This window comes from Vitis vinifera, chromosome 16 (genome assembly GCF_030704535.1).
Source record: "Vitis vinifera cultivar Pinot Noir 40024 chromosome 16, ASM3070453v1".
Classification (NCBI taxonomy): Eukaryota; Viridiplantae; Streptophyta; class Magnoliopsida; order Vitales; family Vitaceae; genus Vitis; species Vitis vinifera.
This window is the reverse complement of record NC_081820.1, coordinates 1,811,615-1,832,937: the sequence shown is the minus strand read 5'-3', so window position 1 is coordinate 1,832,937 and position 21,323 is coordinate 1,811,615. Positions and strand designations below refer to the sequence as shown.

Sequence of the window (21,323 nt, the reverse complement as noted above, 5' to 3'; positions counted from 1 at the left end):
CTTTGAGATGTTTGAAATGACCAAAGAGTTTAGAGAAGTCCTCCTTGGTATTGCCCCCACTACCAGTGTTTCATCCTCGCATTCATCCACGATCAAGTGCTCAAGATGTTGGGAGTAATCTCGGGCTGAGAGAGCTTCCAGTAAATTAGACCCACCAATCTCCATCTTATCTGGGGTACATATTTGAGGTAATACCTTCAGCTTTGGGCAACAATTAATCTTCAATACCAAAAGACTAGAGAATGACTGCTTCACTTCATTCAAATCTTCCAGAACAATATTGTCAACTAGCACGAGAACTTTCAGAAGTCGGGTCACAACAAGGGTGTTGAGAGAGACGCAATGTTTGATCTTTAGATCTTCTAAATAAGGAAAGTGGGATGGCAACTTCATCAGATTGCGGCAGTAACTGATCTTTAAAAAAACTAGGGAAGGGTACTCCCTCAATTCCTGTAATTCTTCCAACTCCTGCATTCCTTTAATGTTGATTTTTTCATATAGTCGCAATTTTTCATATGATCTGAAAGATGTAAATGATTGGGATAGAGAGATGGACATTTGTGTTAGTGTTATACTGCGACCGCTTCCTACCTACAGGGAAGGGGTTGCAATGGTACCTCAAGTCAACCTCAAGTCAATGAAAAAAACTAGAAGCAAAGGCCAAGCCAAGTTGCTTATTGGATACATTACTCAGTGGGAGAACACCTAAATTCAATTAATATAACATTCAAGCCTTAAAAATTATTTTGATAAAAATTATCTTTTTAGTTATATTACCATAAATTTTATTTTTCCAAACCCAAAACCATTCAATTTATGAAAACTAAAACAAAAACAATAAATATTATGACAAAGTAACATGTTCTTGATGTGTGATATTGTTTTGTTGTGATTTGTTTTCATTTTTTAATTAAATATCTTTATTTATTGAATTTACATTTTCATTATATTCATATTTATTTTTTATAAATCGAATAAATTCTTCATATACAAATATTAATAATCAAATAGGCTAAATAGACAAAGGAATTATAAAAGGTATTAACTTAAAAACCTTATATTTTCTGATTCCTATTTTTAAAAATAAAATTTTTTTATGTAAAAAATAGAAACTTTTTATAAAAGGTATTAACTTAAAAACCTTATATTTTCTGATTCCTATTTTTAAAAATAAAATTTTTTTATGTAAAAAATAGAAACTTTTTATAAAAGGTATTAACTTAAAAACCTTATATTTTCTGATTTCTATTTTTCAAAATAAAAAATTTTTATGTAAAAAATTGAAAATTTTTATAAAAGGTATTAACTTAAAAACCTTATATTTTCAAAAATAATTTCTAAAAATTTTAAAATTCAAGCTAATAAAACTCACTTAAAAAAATAAGAAGTTTTTAGGATTGCTTTAAAAAAACCTTTAAAGCGCCATATTTTATTATGTTGGATTCCTAAAAAGTTTGAAGCCAAAAAAATAAAAAATAAAATATAAGGAAAGAGAAAAAGTTAAAGAAATTTTATATGGTTGTTTGTGGAAAAATTGAGGACAGAAAATAAATTATTAAGGTAGCGCTTGGATATATATTTTTATTTTTTACCTTTAAGAATAAAAATATTTTATAGAAAATGCATATATTGTTTTTATAAAAACTATTTTATAAAAATATTTAAAATATACGGAGTAAGGCAACCCCACAAAAAGTGAATATCACAAGTGTTTTGCATTATACCTATTAAAAAGTGCAGAACACCATGGAACATGTTACTGAGTCAATCGGTTCATATCCGGTCGGCCGGGGTGACGTTTAAAAAACCATTCCGCGCTTAATTTCTTCAGTGTTATCCTCTGGCAGTCGAAGGGATCCGCCGATTGAGCTGCCACACACCCACTTTGGACGCGATTCCAGCTGTTGCAAGCCTTCGGAGTGAGTTTTGAGGGGTGCGGCTTCACATTTCGGACCTAGGGCGTGAGGTTTGGCAGTGGTCCTCCTTCAGCGCGCGTCACAAGTGGGTTCTCTTCTCTTCCCGCGCGCGTCACAGGCTCTTTCATTGGCCTTGGTTTGACATAGGGGTGGCCCTTTGTAGTGTTTCATGGCGCCTAGGAGAGATAGGGGTGCGTCGAAGGCACTGGGCAAGCGCCCTGCTCAGGCTTCTCAGGACGGTCAGGCGGAGGCTCGCCGAAAGGCGAGGTTCGACACCGGCCTTTTCACTTCGGTCGACGAATACCAGAGGTACAAGCAGCATTTCGTCCAGAGGAAGGTGGTTGCAGGGAGAAACATAAATTTCGCCCATCTACAACATTTCGGGTTTGAGAGCCTCTTTGCACGCATGGGGTGGCTGCCCTTAGTCACTATTTCAGAGCCCATTTTTCCGACATTAGTCAGGGCATTCTATTCCCGCGTGACATTTGGACATGGAGGACCGATCACTTCGACCGTTAGAGGGGTTCAGATCCATCTGGACCCGGAGAGCATCTGTCGGATTTTGGACATTCCTCCTGGTGGACTCCGAGTATATGATGCCAAGACCTGGCCGACGGTGCCGGGTTTCGATCCAAGAGAGGCGATTCAGAGGATCTGCGGCCTTGCAGATGCCCCAGGGTTGGGCAAACCATCGGCCCATAGCCTGACAGTGACCTGCCGAGTCCTTCACCACATGATAGCGTACATCCTCCTACCACGTGGCGGTCATCGAGATGAGGTTTCCTATCTGGAGGCATTTCTGATTGATTCGATTATGACGGGGAGACGTATTGACGTCGGGTATGTCATGATGATGCACATGATGGCATGCTGCGAGAGGCCCAAACGCATTCTCCCATATGGCCGCTTCATGACACGAGTGTTCAAGGATGCGGGGGTGGATTTGAGCAGGGAGCAGGAGGTCGAGGCGCCCAGCAGTTATGACACATATGATGAGCAGTCGATGGCGCGGATGAAGTTGGAGAAGGCCCCAGATGGGTCATGGATTAGGAGGGCGGACCGACCAGTACCACATCGACAGGCAGAGGAAGACGAAGAGGAGGAGATTGGGGAGATGGAGGGTGGGGTACACCCTCAGACCGATTTTAAGCATAGAGAGGCTGAGTTTGATATCCCTCCACGCCAGACTGAGGGTGGCCACATTGACCCGACTATTTCAGATGCGGTGATGACTGAGACGGGTTACACAGCGGGACCATCTGGTCAGCCATCATTTACTGAGCCTCATTACACCCATACATCACCTGGCCAGGCTCCTGACGCCGCTGCGCATGAGCATTGGATGGAGTTGTCTGCGCAGATTACCTCACTTGGGACTCGTATTGAGGAGCGCATGGATCAGCAGCAGGCTACGCACGAGCATATCCTACAGAGGCTTGATCGCCAAGAGCGTCAGCATGAGGAGTTGATGGCGTACCTCCGCGCCGTGTTCCCACCGCCACCCGTTGCACCTTGATTGCATTGAGACCACGTCGTTATTTTGTTTAGCTTGCAAAACTGGGACATATATATTTTGTATTAGCATACGTATATTTTGAGTTGTGTCAGCATGCAAATGTTTTTGATTTCGTTTTAATTTGGATTCAATATATATATATATATATATATATATATATATATATATAAGCAGCTATTTACTTTATTATATGTTGTTTAGTAATATTTACAAGATCGCCAAGTCATCTCATCCATATTAAGAGGTACTGAACTTTAACATTCGGCAAATTACCTAAGTCCATGAGTAAGCAATGAACAACTCATCAACTTGGAAGGAGTTAGACCTTTTATGCAATTTATCACGCACCCAAATGTGTAATGTAAGTGAAGTAGACTTGAATGTTCAAAATAATTAAGACACATAAATATAATAGTAAAGGGTTACCAAAAGCATAAATATAAATGAAATAATATACTGTTTCATAATGTCATGTTTTTCAAGGCTACATTGTAATGATGTATTAGATAAGTTTGAACTAATCCCACATTACCAATATTAGTCATGTCATTGCATTGTTTAACAAGTTGATTTTCTTAGAACATCCAATATAAGGAAAAATATTCCATTCTCTCATGAAATGTTAGTTCTCAAAATAGTTTTAGAACTGATAAAATTTTTGAAGTAATAACTTTGAAAAAAATTTACATATTTGCATATTTTGTGTCTCTTGTAATAGTGAGATGGCATAAAATTTTTGAAGTAATCCGGTCGACCGGTTTACAGCGACCGGTCTACATTATATGAGGAGTTTTTACACAACCGGTCGACCCCCTATCATTTTCCGGTCGACCGGTTACCTGTATTAATCTTTAATTAGTTGTTTTTGAAGTTGAAAAACTATTTTATATTTTTTAGAATTTTGTTTTTCAAAACAGTTGTCAAATTCACTCTAAAACCCTATTTGTTAATTGTTTTCAAAACCAATTTTTTATTTTCTCGGAAAAAATTGACAATCAATAAATAATTTTATACTCTTAGATGTTTAAAGATAGAAAAGTTATAAATTATATATTTTAATTGTTTTTACTTGTTTTTTAAATATTATTATATAAATATAAAAAATATTAAAAATAAAACATTACAAATAAATTTTTTTTTAAAAATATATTTAAAATTTTTTAAAAAAAAAAAAAGTTAAAAAAATTTCAAGTTATCAAACAAAATGTTTTACAAAACATTAAAAAACATTTTCAGAAACTCCTGGTGTTTCCTCTTTGGACTTCTGTATTGATCACTTCAACAGGGATGGGTTCGCTAGAACTTGAGATTTCACAATTTTTCTATGTTCTGCACATTAATACATTAATGGGCAAAAAGTATTTTCATTACAGATTTCTCTGTACACGAAGACAGATCGACCCTTCTTATAACTTCAATTTCATTGTACAGAAACATCAAAACAGTAATAAATAAGCCAACAAAACTGTTGTAAACCACATTTCTAAGCCTCATTTCAAGATACATTCCATTGGCATTTCACCCTTCTACTCAAGAGTCAGCTGACAATATTCAATAGCTTCAGCATCTAAGAACCAGAGCATTGGTGTCAAAAGCCGGGTTTGTTTCTTCTCCCAGGAGCCCGAATCAATGTCTAGCTTGGACTGAGATAGAGGGCAGCCAAACTAGGATCAAAGACAACATGGTAGGAAGGGAGAACCCTGCGTCGTTCCGTTAACACTTTTAACATCTGTGGAGTGGAGCAGGATATAGGTCCAGTGGCTGATATCTCACCCGATCGTTGTGAGGCAAGGGTCCCTCCTGAAGAAATTGCAAGCAAATAGACGTTTATTACCATCACTACTAACAATAGAGCCAAACTCCATGGAAGAAGGTTTCAAAAACAGAAACAAGCACCATGCAAAGTGAGAAAACAAGTAGCATGAGGGATTGGAAAGGCATATAAACCAAATAAGATCATCCACAACTCAATATACCAATATCTTGCAAAGAGCACAAAGAACATTATGGTTAATTCCATGTTTGTTTTAAACACCAACAGAAGTTACTAGCAGCATAAAAATCCGTTTTGTACATAAATCTAAACACATCAAATTATAAAGTGCATTCATGATTAATTTACATTGTGAGCCTATTAGAAAAAAAACGTAGCCTGCTTATGTAATCAATCTAGATAGAAAGAGAAGTTGAATTTTCAGTGATGCTTATGGGTACATACCAAGTATGAAAGCCTTTTCTCTTGAATATAAACACTTGATTTATAAATAGAAAAAGACCCAACATAATCCTTCCCACATGGTCCTTGAGGAATGTGGAAATCCGTTTCCCATCATCAACCACACTGACATGTAATGAAACCATGTAATGGGTTAGTTGAAAATCATAACAATGTGTCTAAATAAAGTGCAAATCATAAAGGTAAAACAAGTATCATGGAATGAGCATTACTAGATTTGAATTCCATGTCCCAAAGAATTTTCGTAAGCCTTGCTTCCAGCTCATATCAAGGGCGAGGTTTAGGAACCTTAAGTCTACTGACAGACAGCCAAGTTCAAAATGCAACTGTCTTCACTTCTATTATAAATTTCCTCCTTTTATTTGTACTTTGTATTTTTATCCTGATGAATTTTGCTTTCCTGAGTGAAGCTTATTTTCCCCATTTGTTCATTTTAAAGCAAACACATAATAAATGCAAATAATCATGCACCAAAGCATGCAACTCCTTAAGTGCTGCCTCAAATAGTATTGTGTCTTCTAAATATAATTTTTTTTAATCAATGGAGCATGTCCTCGAAGGATCAGTTTGAACTTATAACAAGTTGATGTTAAGTACAATTACCTTCGTGATCTTTTCTAGGTCATCCCTTCCTCCATCAGTTATCTCATCGCCAAACACAACACGTTCAGCACATCGGCCACAATGAGCAACCACCATTTGCATTTGAAATCCTTCAAGATAGACACCCTTGTACACCCTTGTACTTTTAGTACATTTGCCTTGTACACTTAGTGTAAATGCCTTGTCCACTCACCAAATCCCTAATAGGTACATATTTCCAAGTGAATATGGGTGGGTAACCAATGTTTCCATTACCATGGACTAGGGAAAATGACACAAAAGGTGACCCAAATTTCGGTTCATATTCATCATTACTAGGGAAGCTAATAGGATGAATGAACATGGTAGACATCAATTAAATTGCATGCAATGCGTGTGTTATCAAGCAACATGTGTGAGGATTGTTCCCCACGTTTGGAAAAAGTAAGATAGACACCCTTGTACACCCTTGTACTTTTAGTACATTTGCCTTGTACACTTAGTGTAAATGCATTGTCCACTCACCAAATCCCTAATAGGTACATATTTCCAAGTGAATATGGGTGGGTAACCAATGTTTCCATTACCATGGACTAGGGAAAATGACACAAAAGGTGACCCAAATTTCGGTTCATATTCATCATTACTAGGGAAGCTAATAGGATGAATGAACATGGTAGACATCAATTAAATTGCATGCAATGCGTGTGTTATCAAGCAACATGTGTGAGGATTGTTTCCCACGTTTGGAAAAAGTAAGATAGACACCCTTGTACACCCTTGTACTTTTAGTACATTTGCCTTGTACACTTAGTGTAAATGCCTTGTCCACTCACCAAATCCCTAATAGGTACATATTTCCAAGTGAATATGGGTGGGTAACCAATGTTTCCATTACCATGGACTAGGGAAAATGACACAAAAGGTGACCCAAATTTCGGTTCATATTCATCATTACTAGGGAAGCTAATAGGATGAATGAACATGGTAGACATCAATTAAATTGCATGCAATGCGTGTGTTATCAAGCAACATGTGTGAGGATTGTTCCCCACGTTTGGAAAAAGTAAGATAGACACCCTTGTACACCCTTGTACTTTTAGTACATTTACCTTGTACACTTAGTGTAAATACATTGTCCACTCACCAAATCCCTAATAGGTACATATTTCCAAGTGAATATGGGTGGGTAACCAATGTTTCCATTACCATGGACTAGGGAAAATGACACAAAAGGTGACCCAAATTTCGGTTCATATTCATCATTAATAGGGAAGCTAATAGGATGAATGAACATGGTAGACATCAATTAAATTGCATGCAATGCGTGTGTTATCAAGCAACATGTGTGAGGATTGTTCCCCACGTTTGGAAAAAGTAAGATAGACACCCTTGTACACCCTTGTACTTTTAGTACATTTGCCTTGTACACTTAGTGTAAATGCCTTGTCCACTCACCAAATCCCTAATAGGTACATATTTCCAAGTGAATATGGGTGGGTAACCAATGTTTGCATTACCATGGACTAGGGAAAATGACACAAAAGGTGACCCAAATTTCGGTTCATATTCATCATTACTAGGGAAGCTAATAGGATGAATGAACATGGTAGACATCAATTAAATTGCATGCAATGCGTGTGTTATCAAGCAACATGTGTGAGGATTGTTTCCCACGTTTGGAAAAAGTAAGATAGACACCCTTGTACACCCTTGTACTTTTAGTACATTTGCCTTGTACACTTAGTGTAAATGCCTTGTCCACTCACCAAATCCCTAATAGGTACATATTTACAAGTGAATATGGGTGGGTAACCAATGTTTCCATTACCATGGACTAGGGAAAATGACACAAAAGGTGACCCAAATTTCGGTTCATATTCATCATTACTAGGGAAGCTAATAGGATGAATGAACATGGTAGACATCAATTAAATTGCATGCAATGCGTGTGTTATCAAGCAACATGTGTGAGGATTGTTCCCCACGTTTGGAAAAAGTAAGATACACACCCTTGTATACCCTTGTACTTTTAGTACATTGGCCTTGTACACTTAGTTTAAATGCCTTGTACAATGGCAAAAATTTGACATACCTAAAACTAATAGCGTGCATATGGGTGAGCTACCATGTTCCAATGTGATGCCTAAGGGAAAATGGGGAAGGGAAAAGGGGGAAGTGAAATACAATATAGGTTCTTATTCATCATTATTGTCGTTGGTCATCCAATCAACATGTATGAAGTAATAAAATTGAAGGGGATGAGTGCGTCATCAAGGAATGTGTGTGAGGGAATGTTCCTCATCCTTTCAAAATGGAAATGATTTTAAACATTGCAAATACTTCAACATAGGTACATTTGTACACCCTTGTACATTAAGCACAGGTACCTTGTACACTTAGTGTAAATGTCTTGTACACAGACATAAATTCCATACAACCACTACTGAATGTATACTCATGCATAGGAAGATTCAGAGTTTTCACTCTGGTGACATGGCATTTCACGTTTACCAGCTGTGAAACCCATTATTTTACAACAATTTGAGTTGGAAATGTAAAGGCCATTTTCGTCTATTAACATTTGATATCCTTATCATTAATTAGGTCAGTTAGATGGACCATTTCTTAATTTTTGGGCCCAGCTGGGCCCAAAACACAATTCTCCTGTGTTTTGTTTTTTATACTACAATGAGATCGGTTTCTTAATTAAGAAACATGTGTCGGTCAAGAAAGATTCACGGTATGACTTATAATAATCAAATACGATAAACCCTAGATGACAACATGCACAAAATATATACACATTGATGATTCTTATCGTATAATAAATCCCGAAAAAAGACATGCATCGTTTGTAGTTAGAGCCTAACCCCTCATCAACAATGGATGAAACAATAAAACATGAGCTAAAAAAATGTTAATATGGTTGCGTGCTTAAAAAACAATATCACAATGTATTGTAAGTAGGTTTTACGAATGACACAAGCTTGATTAATTAATCAAAAACCCGATCACCTACTAATTACACAATGCATGAACGGTACACCTAAACTGACTGCATTGTCATGACCCAAAATGGAATCACATGGATTGAGCTCATTTTCATGAATAAATCAAGCATTTTTACTCGTTTCATTGATATAATCACCGTAGTAGACATAGACTCATTGTGATATCATGGTCGGAGATCAATCAAATGATATGAGATCATTTTTCCAATCGCATGCTAATACACCAAATCTCACTGCATTGCAGTGAACCGAAACCTAATCACATAAAATGAGCTCATTTTCGTGAAGAAATCTAGTGTTTCTAATAGTTTGATTGATATAAATTACAATCATGCTAATACACCAAAACTCACTGCACTGCCAGGACCCGGAATCAAATCGGACCAAATGAGCTCATTTTCATGAACAATCTGACCATTTTCAAATCCTTTGATTCACATAATCACACCAAAAGAGCTCATTTTCCCCTAACAAATCGCCCTCATTTAAATAATCAATAATACAGCTAAACTCATTGCAATGCCATGACCCGGAATCAAACCAAATAAAATGAGTTCATTTTCACAAACAATTTGTTTGATTACTACATCTATACTCACTGCACTGCCATGACCCAAAATCAAATCACACCAAATGAGCTCATTTTCATGAAGAAATCGGCCATTTCGAATCTTTGATTAACATAATCATACCAATAACACACCTAAACTCACTGCAATGCCATGACCCGGAATCAAATCAGACCAAATGAGCTCATTTTCATGAACAAATACATCAATTTCATTAGATTCCATTAACATAATTGTAAATGGGTAGAATTGGATAGAAAATTTTCGGTATGCAATGCATATATGATATTAAAATGATCATAATCAATGGTGAATGTGATTGAAAACTAAGAATTAAAGAAATGACTTTGGTCGGCCCATTTTTCATAAATAAATTTAAATCATGCATGAATCCACCCATTGAATACACAATCTAACAACTAGCCCCTAATCAATCAGTCAATTAATCATTCATTCAATCAATTAATTAATTAATTAATCAATCACTGATATATTTATATATTTACAACCTAAATTCATCAAAATATTCAGCAATTAAGCATAGTTCTTCAAGGTAATCTCATCAACATAATCCAAACCTTATAATAAATTTCTGAGAATCAAAGCCATATACGAGAAAAAAATTTCTCAAAAATGAAGATGAGAAAAAACTCACCCAGAATATATTTTCTGCATTGCCAAACAAATAATCTGAAGCTTTAGGCCCTAAAATCTTCACCAAAACACATAAAAAATTTCCTTCAAAGCAAACAAAAATGGCTCAGTGAAACTGCACTCTGTTTTCTCTCTCTAAAAACCCTTTTGTGTATACAGAGAAAACCTTAGTTCCCTCTCAAGTGTCTCTTTTTAGGAACTATGTCGAAATCCCATAAACCAGAAAAGGAGAAAATCCTGTTTGTTTGAGCGGAAAATGGTTTCTCGGGTGGGAAAAAGTTGTGAGCTTTCGTGAAAAAGGAGTGAACTTTGGTGGAAAAGGGGCAAACTCTGGTGAGAATTGAAGGAAAGAATGGTGGGACGAGTAAGAATTGGCCGGAGAAGAGTTGGGGTTGAACGGAGAAACTGAAACTCTGGCAAGAAAGAGAGTAGAAGGAGAGGGTATATGTGAGTGGTTTTTAGGAAGATTCAGAATTTTCACTCTGGTGACATGGCATTTCACGTTTACCAGCTGTGAAACCCATTATTTTACAACAATTTTGAGTTGGAAATGTCAAGGGCATTTTCGTCTGTTAACATTTGATATCCTTATCATTAATTTAGTTAGTTAGATGGACCATTCCTTAATTTTTGGGCCCAGCTGGGCCCAAAACACAATTCTCCCAAAAATATAAGGACATGTTAAAATACTAATATTAAAAAAATAATTTGCACAATAATGGTTGAGAGAGAGAGAGAGAGAGAGAGAGAGAGAGAGAGAGAGAGAGAGAGAGAGAGAGAGAGAGAGAGAGAGAGAGAGAGAGAGAGAGAGAGAGAGAGAGAGAGAGAGAGAGAGAGAGAGAGAGAGAGAGAGAGAGAGAGAGAGAGAGAGAGAGAGAGAGTATATGGGATAATTTGAATTAACATCATTTAATAAAAAGTAGAGTTAGGTAGAGTGAGAATAAATGCAATGGCATGGGAATTGAAGAAAAAAAGGGCAGAGTGGAAATGGGGGGAGAAGTCAATGTCTTGAAGATGAGAGGTGAAATGATAAGAGAATGAATGAATACACACAACAACATATTTTGACCATTCCCATCCATCTCTTTCATTGTCTCCATTCATCTCTGCAACTCTACCAATCTCCGTACGGCCCCCTATCTCTCTTTTACTACCTCTCTCTCTGGCCTCTCTCTCTCTCTCTCTCTCTCTCTCTCTCTCTCTCTGGCCTCTCATTCTCATCATGGATTCATGGCCCCTCTTTCCCTAGAATTTGGCAAAACAGTAGTTTATTTTGATAAATAATAATAATAATAGATCAAGTTATTTTCCAAAAAAAACCATCAAATTAGTGTTCCCCCGGTCTCATTAGCGTTTTCCTTTCCTTTTTTTTTTGAGGTTCATTTGGATCTGTTTCCGATACAACCCACTCCCCATCAAAGAGAGGGTAAGCTTCTCTTCCCGGGTCAACCTACTCAATATCCGAGAGAGCGTAGGCTTGTAGCAGCCATAGTGACGGTGGATAAATTGGTGAATCACGCAACGGATGATATCTACTTGAAAATCTTATTTAATAATAATGATTCAGATAATGACACTGAAGATAGAAAAATGAGAATAAGATACAAATCAATGACATCCGACCTGATATGAAAAAATAAAAGCTAAATATATGTGTTAGACTTGATTGGTTGTGTTTTTAATATTTATAAAGTTGTTAGTGTAATTAAACTTTTTTTTTATGTTAAAATTATAATTATTTATTATAATTTTTATGAGTGTTTAATAAAACTTAATATTTAATGATTTAATTTTATTTTAAGTTAAATATATTTAAGTTGTTGATTTAAAATTTATTATCTATTTCTTAATTTAAGTATTTAGGTTGTTTGATAAAATTTATTTTAAATAATCAAATTGATATATTTATTCTCATAAATTATAATTAGAGTAAAGAAAATCGAGTTATAATAGAAGTCGTCAAATAGTAAAAATGATCGTTGAGGCAATTATAGCAAATAAGGATAAAATAGTAAAATACGGACATGAACTTAATAATAAATTAATTCTTTTTATTTATTACTTAAAATTATTTATTACTTTAAGTTATACTATTAAGTTATTTTACTAAATATATTTAATTTATTTAATGACTTAAATTAAATTATTAAACCATTTTAAGTTACTAAGGTGGTTTATTAAACATCCTCTTAGTTTTAACTTTTTTTTCCTTAAGAACATGGGTCATTGAATGTGTTTTTTTGACCTTTTGCTTAAAATTATAGTTAATGACTTCAACTTTTAGTTTTATCAAGTCTTTTTATCATTAATTTATTTGTTATAGAAAATAAAAGAGAACATATTTTCTTCAATATAAAAATTATGTTTGATATTTTACACTAATTTTTCTTCATTTTATTAGTAAGTAAATTTTTTTATATTTCAATATTAAATATTTACTTGTTATAATATTTCTTATCCATGGTACAATTTTATAATGTGTTACAACAAAAAAGGTAATTTCTAAAAAAAAGAAAAAAAATCCAAAAATCACTTTAACTAATTATTTAAATTTTTAACTATAATTTTCAAAATTACATCAAACATTTAATTTGGTTCTAAAGTAATATTATATAAATTTTCATTAATTTAATATATATATATATATATTTGCTCACTTGTTAGAAGCTGATTAAATGTAATAAAAAATCAGATATTAAATACAAAAATAATTTCAATTTAATTATGTTGGTTGAAAATATTTGATTTTTTCTATTTGAAACAAACCAAACACCACTTTAGATGTACTACTTTATATGTTTACTTACATATCAAAGGACCTTTTTATGACTTAAATTTTGAGTCTTAAAGCTCTTTTAAAGAACTTTGTATTGAGCTAATTTTGCAAAAAAATAAAAATAAGAAGAGAAATAAAATATTGAAATTAATCATTTATAAATTCATAAAGAAGTATCTCTTAGGAATTCAATATAAAAATTATTTTTTGATAATTATTTTAAAAACTTATACCAAAAAACTTCCCTCTTAAAATTAATTTTATATAAACTCAAAAATGAATATTAAAAAAAAAAAAAACAAAAACAAAAATAAGCTCAAGGTTAATCTTTCCTTCTCATAGTCATTATTTTACAGAACGTTGCCATGAAGAGGCATGCAACAACCGAACAAGTTCTAATGATTATTATTAATTTCTTTTTTTCTGTAAAATCCCACTTAATAATGATTTCTGTATATTCCAACCAGAAATGAAAAGGACAATACATAGGAGTATGACTTATTTTAAAAGCTAGATATAAAATAATACACCAACCCTAATAATATGTTTGGTTTAAGGAATATAGTGAGTATATAACTAAAATTAATTAAAAACTTATATATTGTCAAATTATTTAATTTTTAATATAAAAAGTGAAATGAATTTTAAAAAAAATATGTAAAAAAATTATATAAATTTTAAATTTATATTTTATTTTTAATTTTTTTTCCTATTTTCTTTCTTTGCATTTTTTCTTAAAATTTTCAAGGATCATATATCATAAGGCTATGTTTGGTTTTTGAAAAATACTAAAGAAATGAAAGGAAAAAGTTTTTTAAAAAATTATTTTCTTATTTTAGAATTCACGAAAAAAGGGTCAAGAACAAAATATTAAAGAAAAGAGAAGGAGAAATGTTACAAATTTTCCTTCTTTATTTCCTCAAATAAAGGTGAGAAAAGCTGTATATTTCATAATAATTTATTTATTTTTCTCTTAATTTTATCATCAATATCCAAACAAGAGAGAAACATTGTAAAATTTTCTTATATTTTTCTTTCTTTATAATTTTCCTTGTTATTTTCTTTTCTTCACTCTTTCATTATCACACGAGCTTTTGAAAATTTGAGGAAAGATATGAAGGAAAGGAAATAGAAAAAAAGGAAAGAAAAGAAATTTAAAAAATAAAAATTAATAAATTATATATATATATATCTTCAATTCAATTCTTCTTTTTCATTTTCCATGTAGAAACTAAATAATTTAAAAATATATAAATTATTAACTTATTCTAATTAATTTTAATTTTCTTTCATAGTAAATCAAACATAAGAAAATGTTTTCCTCATCGTCTTTTTCCTATCATTAATACTTTATAAAAAGCAAAAATAACATTTGAAAACTAAACATACCCTAAGAATCGATACAAGCAATTGCAGATCTAAAACGAGATCATTAATTCTTGTTAATTTGTTTATGGAGTAGTTCATTCATTGAATTTCAACTATCAATCTTGTGGGACTATTTCTAGTAGTTTTCATTCAAATTGAACACCAAAAGAAATAAAAGAGAACATTTATTATTGATACATATACTTGGTTTGCATGTAACTCATATATGGCACATCAAGAATGACATTCTATCCACCTTTCAAACATCACAATAAATTAGAGACGATGCTTCCCTCGAAAAAATGGACCCAATATAGAAGCTTAATTAATAGAGAACCAAAGTCTAAGTCCCATGCAAGGAGAGCCACACATATATCCTAGTGATTGTAGTGACACCCCATAGAGGGAAAGAGGCCTGCAGATAAGGACATGGAAAAAATGCAGCCATGAATAGTAGAGCAATTGTTGATGAAAATGATTGTTGTATACATTTGTGAGATAATTTGGGTTCACATCTATGGCCAATAAGTGGTGCTCATTCAACATTGATGGGTCTATTCTTTTTGCCTAATGGGATTGGGGATCATTCCTTAAAAGAAAAGGGACACATCTTTTTGGTATCCTACTTTGTCTTTTGGTGCAAAATTTAAACATTTTTCATGGGTTCTACTTCAAATTTTATCCTAGACTATATATATAGCATCGAAGTTTCCGACTATATTATTTATATTTATTTATTTTTACTTTAATCCGCATTCTTATTTTACACATATTCAAATAAAGTTATTAGACAAAGGTATTTATTATTAATGTAGAATGTCTGAACTCTTTAACTAGGGATTTAGGGTAATGAATAATTAGAATTAACATTATGAGTTTGATAAAATGAAAAGTTCTGAATTTACTTAGAATTTTTTAATGTGATTTATTTTACACTTTCATTGAATTTTGACTTCCTTCCATCAAATTAAATCTCTTAAGGCTTTATTTAAAATTTGAGTTCCACCCATAAAAATAAATCTCTTACTTTTTGCCTTGTTACAATGAATTTTGGCTAGACCAATAATCTTAACCCTTGATTTTTATTTTTTCAAATCTATCAAAGCCATATAAATCTTAAGACTTTAAGATCAAGTTTATGGGTACAAAATATTACCAATTTTCTTTTTTTCTTTTTTTAAAAACCCACATATATTAAAGAAAGAAAAAAAAAGAGGAAAAAAAATCAAGAGTAGGTGATATAGACCTACTTTTTATATTTTATTTTTATGCCTTTTGTATCTTTTTCATGAGCATGTAAAGTGACTTTATATTTCATATTCACCCATGGGGATGATGCATGCCACCATCATCTTAGTGTAAAATGATAATGAAATAATGGGTGTCACACACTCACAAATTGTATTAGGTACAAGGGGGCCCAAACAACAGAAGATTCACAATTACCAAGGTTCAATCTCCTTTTCTCTCTCTCCCTCTCTCTCTTTCTTTTCTCTTTCACTCTCCCTTAAAGTGCCATAGAAAAGAAAAACACAAAATCAATTAGATTTCATATATATATATATATATATATATATATAAATATAAATATAAATATAAATATATGTATATACCTATATATGAATATAATAAGATTATGATTTGGGTGTCACAGAATGATACTCCTTTATCTGCTTTCTGTCTCTTTTGTCTCCTTGTCTTTTTCTTTCTTCTCTTTTCTTTTTCTTTTCTTCTTCTTCTTTCTCTTTCTCTTCAATTTTTAAGAGGGTACCTGATTCCCATTTCCCATCACTCTCTTCAAAACATCATAAATATAATGATTTTGGAATGAGTACTTAGGGTTCCTAGGAAATATGCTCATTGTGACCTCCCTAAAGTGAACTCCAAATTGGGTTTCTTGGGGCTCATTCTTGAAAAGCTTGTTGAGTTCACATCCATCACTACTCTTTCATGGCTTGCAGTATCCTGCAAAATAAAACAATATATTAAAATTTAAAAAAAAAATCAAATCATGAGGGCAAAATAATTGTTGGATAGGTAAATAGCTTGGGATTTTTAAGAAATAATTTGGGTCTCCCTTTTTTCTTTTCTTTTTCCTTTTTTAAATTAGAGTAACATTACTTCTATTTTAAGTTACTTGATTCATTACTTTTCTCTTTTATTTTAAAATAAAAAGATTGTCCTTTGAATGAAATTATATTTGAAATAATTCTAAAAGACGAAAAGTTTTTATTAATCTCAAGAAATTGAGTGAAATTATGTTTGAAATAATTTTAAAAGACAAAAAGTTTTTATTAATCTCAAGAAAAAATTAAGCTCTAAGATAGATATTTTCATTAAAAGAATTTAATATAAAAATAAAAACATGTTACTTCTCGTAAAAACTTTGTTTTATCTTATTCAGGAAGTCATTCTATATTTAAGAATATTTATATGATCTGATATTGTCGTTTTAAAATCATAACTTTAGTTTAAACTTTATCTTTTGGTTAAAACAAAAAATAAAATCCTATCAAAACAGTATATTGAAATGGAGAGAACTCAATTGCCAACTCGATTAGTTATTTAATTTCATGTTGGTTTTCTATAGTTAATTAATTCCATGTTCAAAATTTCCCTTAAAAGGCTAATTACATTGGTAAAAGCCCCTTAAAAAGCTAATTACATTGGTAAAAGAGGATAACGATAGGCTTCAAAATTAAGCATAACATTTTTTAAAGTGGATCCTCTTTTGCCTCCTCATGTTGTTATCCTTAATAAAGAAAGTAATAGAACTATAGTGCCCTCATTTTGGTTTATTCCAAAGGGAATAATATTATTGGGGTTTGTTTGGGTGAAACATAGACTAGGACAAATCTAAAGTTTGAGGATAAAAACAAAAGCATATATTGCCAAACAACCACTTATCACTGCAGTTCCTTTATATAGAGAAATGAGTAGTTTCAAGTAGAGCTACCTCAAAAGGGGTTGTGCTTCCTCTAGAATCTCTAGGCTTTCCATGCAACCAAGCATCATCCCTGCAACAAAGGAAACAACAAGAAGAGAATATTTTTTTCTATCTCAGTAAAGGCCATGCATGAAGAGGAAAAGGCCCCTCTGCAACATAATATAAAATACATATATACTAAGAAAATAAAGCTATCTTTTACTGATAACTTCTTTAGAACTCCATTGCTAGCTTTTATATATATATATATATATAGATGAAGATCTCACCATATCCCATGTGATAGCCCATTATCCATAACAAGAAACAACAAGGAAGCTTCAAATGACTCAGCTTTTGAACCAAGATTTTTCAACATCATGGCCCTCATTTTGCTTTGCTTTTTTATGCCCCAAAGGATCATTTCGTTGAATTTTTAGGGCTTTGTAGGGCTTCATTGTTCCCTACAACATTCTTTACAAATATAAATCTTGATATTCATCCTTCAATAATGGAGCTACCTAGTTTTCAATGGTCATCACATGAACTTCAACAAACCAAAAAAGAAAAAAAAGAAACAATGCATCGCTTTTTCATGATCACACTTGCATGTAATGTGTCGTTTTCGTATCCATAAGCAAACATAGAAGCCTCACATTATTGTTTTTGGCTTGTATTAGTTTCTTGAAAGGTGATATGTGTAGCTCAAATGCCAACTTAAATATATATATATATAGCTTTGGACCATACTTAATTTTCTTTTGGTAAGAAATTAATGTGGTTTTAAAAGAAGAAAAAACTAAATCCTATGTTACTATGCAATGTACGACAAATTACATATAGACAACCATAGGGAATTGATGAGTTTATAAATGGTTAATTCCCCATCCTAACAATGGAAAAAAAAAATGACAAAAAGTTGTACTTCACAAGATGATAAATTTTGTAGCCATTAATTTTTGTAATCATTGGAATTTTGGACATATTAAGCATACATGCCATATTCACAAAAGGTTTAACTATTAATAAATATCAACTTTAGTGGAAAATGGAAACCAAGTCTTCATTTCCAATAATTTTTGTTGGAAGTATTACATGAAAAAAATATACTAATAACTAGGTGACTAATCTGGAAGCTACATAGTATAAATCTCACCTTGACGAATTTTTCCAGAGGCTGCAGGAGTCCAAATCTTGATCAAAACCCAGTCTGCTCTGATGAACAAGCTCACATCTTTGCGGGTTCTTCTCGATATCCACCATGTTGTCCTCCGAAAGCTCGCCTGCTAACCTCCCTTCTAATCCATCCAATTGTCCTACAAAAGTATAATTCCTCGAAAATTAAATTTATCTGTCTTGTTAGCTTCAAAATAGATAGGACGGATTCATGCTCTACTAATAATGGAGCAAAAATGGTCCTACAAACCCTATAATTCTCTTACCTGACGAAGCTGGAGGCCTGTCGGTGGTTTTAATGGTCCGATACATCTAGAAAAATAAAATAAAAAATAAAAAATGATTACAAAAATTGGATTATCATGAAGATTAAGCATCAAATTAAAAGATGAAGGTTGAGGAGATGGAAATTAAATATGGATATGTTGCTTTATAGAGAGTGAAGGTACATGTATACACACTGTTAAGAAAAGTCTACAATCTGAGTCCATCTGTGAGGTATGTAGACAGTATACACAGCATAAATGCATTTATGGGCATGTAGATATGGGTACATATATGGATGTATGCAGTTAACCATGGTTAAGGGAGTGTGGTTAGCAGAACTCGATCAAGAAGGATGAGAAGAAGAAGAAGGAGAAAATCATTGTGAAATGATGGCAGTGTTGTACTTTTTTTTGGGTATTTTAATCTGGGAATTCCTTGGGGTTTGTATTTTTTTTTGAATTTCTATTATTTTTTTTCTTTTCTATTTTTGGTGGCTTCCTTCTACCAAGCAAAAAGCTGATAGTTGTGTTGCAGGACCATCAGATCTAAAGAAAAGAGAAAGGAGAGAAGGGGTGGTGAAGGCTTTGAGGAGATTTCCCACAGAGAAAATCATTGGGATTTGTAAATGCAAGTCCAACTTCACACACACACACCCAAAATAAATAAATAAATAAATAAATAAATAAAAAATAAAAAATAAAATACCATGGAAATTGCACCAAATTTGAAGAAGCTTCCCATTTGGAGTGAACTGATTTTTCGTTTTTCTTACCTGTAAATGGGATTTCACATGAGCCAAAGTGAGATCCTTCACATCCATGAGCTCAAGAACTGACTTGGGTGTAGCTCCTAAACCACAAAAACAATCATTTCTTGGATTTCTTCAAGCTGGGTAATTCACCAACTACTGTTTGGAGGGGAGACTGAGAATCAAAATCAATTAAGGAAACAAAGAGTGGGAAATTTAACATACTTTCATGGCCACCGAGGAGCTCGACGGCGTGGACGAAGCGGGCATGTAGGGTGGTGGTCCACCGCATTCGGGGAGCCCTCATGCTTCTCTTGGTGGGAAATCTTGATATGAATCGCGATCGCTGGAGGCCATTGGAGTTGAAGCAGGTGGTGGATATTGTAGATGGAGATGAGTCCAATGAGTGTTGGTGAGGGAAGGAGAATGAAGGAGGGGTGCTTTGGTATATGGGGATTCCTCTGATAGGTCTAAGGAAGCCAATTTGTTGGTGAAGGCCTTCTTGATGATGATGATATTTCTGTTGTAGTTGCGGTGGAGCCAAGAGGGTGTGATACTTGGGGTGGAGTGCGTGGATGTGGTTGGAGGAGGGCTCCAAGGCCTTTGGATTTGCGAGGGAGAGGTCGGAGGCGGTGTCGGGTTTTCGCGAAGAAGGAGTGGCTTTGTTGGAATCCATGGAACTTCTCCAAAACCCTAAATCCGCCTCTTGATGATCTCTTCTACTCCAACTTGATGTGGGTTTGGTGTTTGGTGGGCTAATTTGGAGGGATAAATCAGGTTGTGCTGGAAAAAGCTCCATTCTTCTCTTCTCTTACCTTCTTCTCTGGGCTTTGTTTGGTTGTGAAGCTGTTTGTATGAGGGTTTTTGGTGGTGTTGGTGATGAATTCTCTGGTAAGATTTCTGGGTTTTGTTCAGACAGTTTATCAAGGGAGGGAGTAGTTGCAGAGAGAGATGGAAAGAGAGAGATGAAAAGGTGAGAAGTGAATAGTTAAGTCTCTTGCTTGTTTGTGTGAAGTATATGTGAGAAAATGACACTCTATTTTGAGAGAGAGAGAGAGAGGTACAGAGATAGAGGGGAATGGCACTATTTTGAGAGAGAGTGAGGGGGAGAGAGAGATGGGGGAGAGAGAAAGAGGAAGAGACATGGTCTTTTTTTCCTTTCTTTCTTTATTGTGGACGTGGGGTAGGGACCGTGAGGTGGAGAGAAAGAGGAAAAAAGAGGAAATTGAATTGAGACTTGATTCCTTTTTACTCCTTTTTTGCTTGTTTCCTTGGAGAGGAAAGGAAAATTTTAGTGTAAGCTTTAACGTGTGAGTTTGTCTCTCAACCCACTTTAGGATGTTTACCATCTTCCCATGCCTTCCTCTCTTCATTGAATTCTAAAGTTTGGTTGGTGCTCCTTTCCCCAAACCCTAATTCCCCATTTTTAGGGTTTTGACTTGATGGCACCCTAAATTACACTGCTCTGCCTTTCTTCGTTTCCCTTTTTTTATCACACATTACTCTCATCATTCCAACCCTAATTCTTTTTTCACCTTCACTTCCCATTTTTCTTCTATCTTTTTTGTACCTTTT

At 33.7% G+C, this 21,323-nt stretch overlaps 1 protein-coding gene across 1 annotated transcript; it reads right to left on the bottom strand.

Moving 5' to 3' along the window:
* Positions 1-15,995: 15,995 nt before the first annotated feature.
* Positions 15,996-20,887, bottom strand: LOC100256368 (probable transcription factor KAN2). The gene is made up of 6 exons (XM_002272601.5): positions 19,974-20,887; positions 19,773-19,849; positions 19,000-19,045; positions 18,714-18,873; positions 17,588-17,648; positions 15,996-16,596 (listed from the first exon to the last, which is right to left on the bottom strand). Exons 1-6 carry the CDS (start codon positions 20,545-20,547, stop codon positions 16,489-16,491), a joined length of 1,026 nt encoding a protein of 341 aa, XP_002272637.1. The 5' UTR covers positions 20,548-20,887; the 3' UTR covers positions 15,996-16,488.
* Between the last annotated feature and the right edge of the window lie 436 nt (positions 20,888-21,323).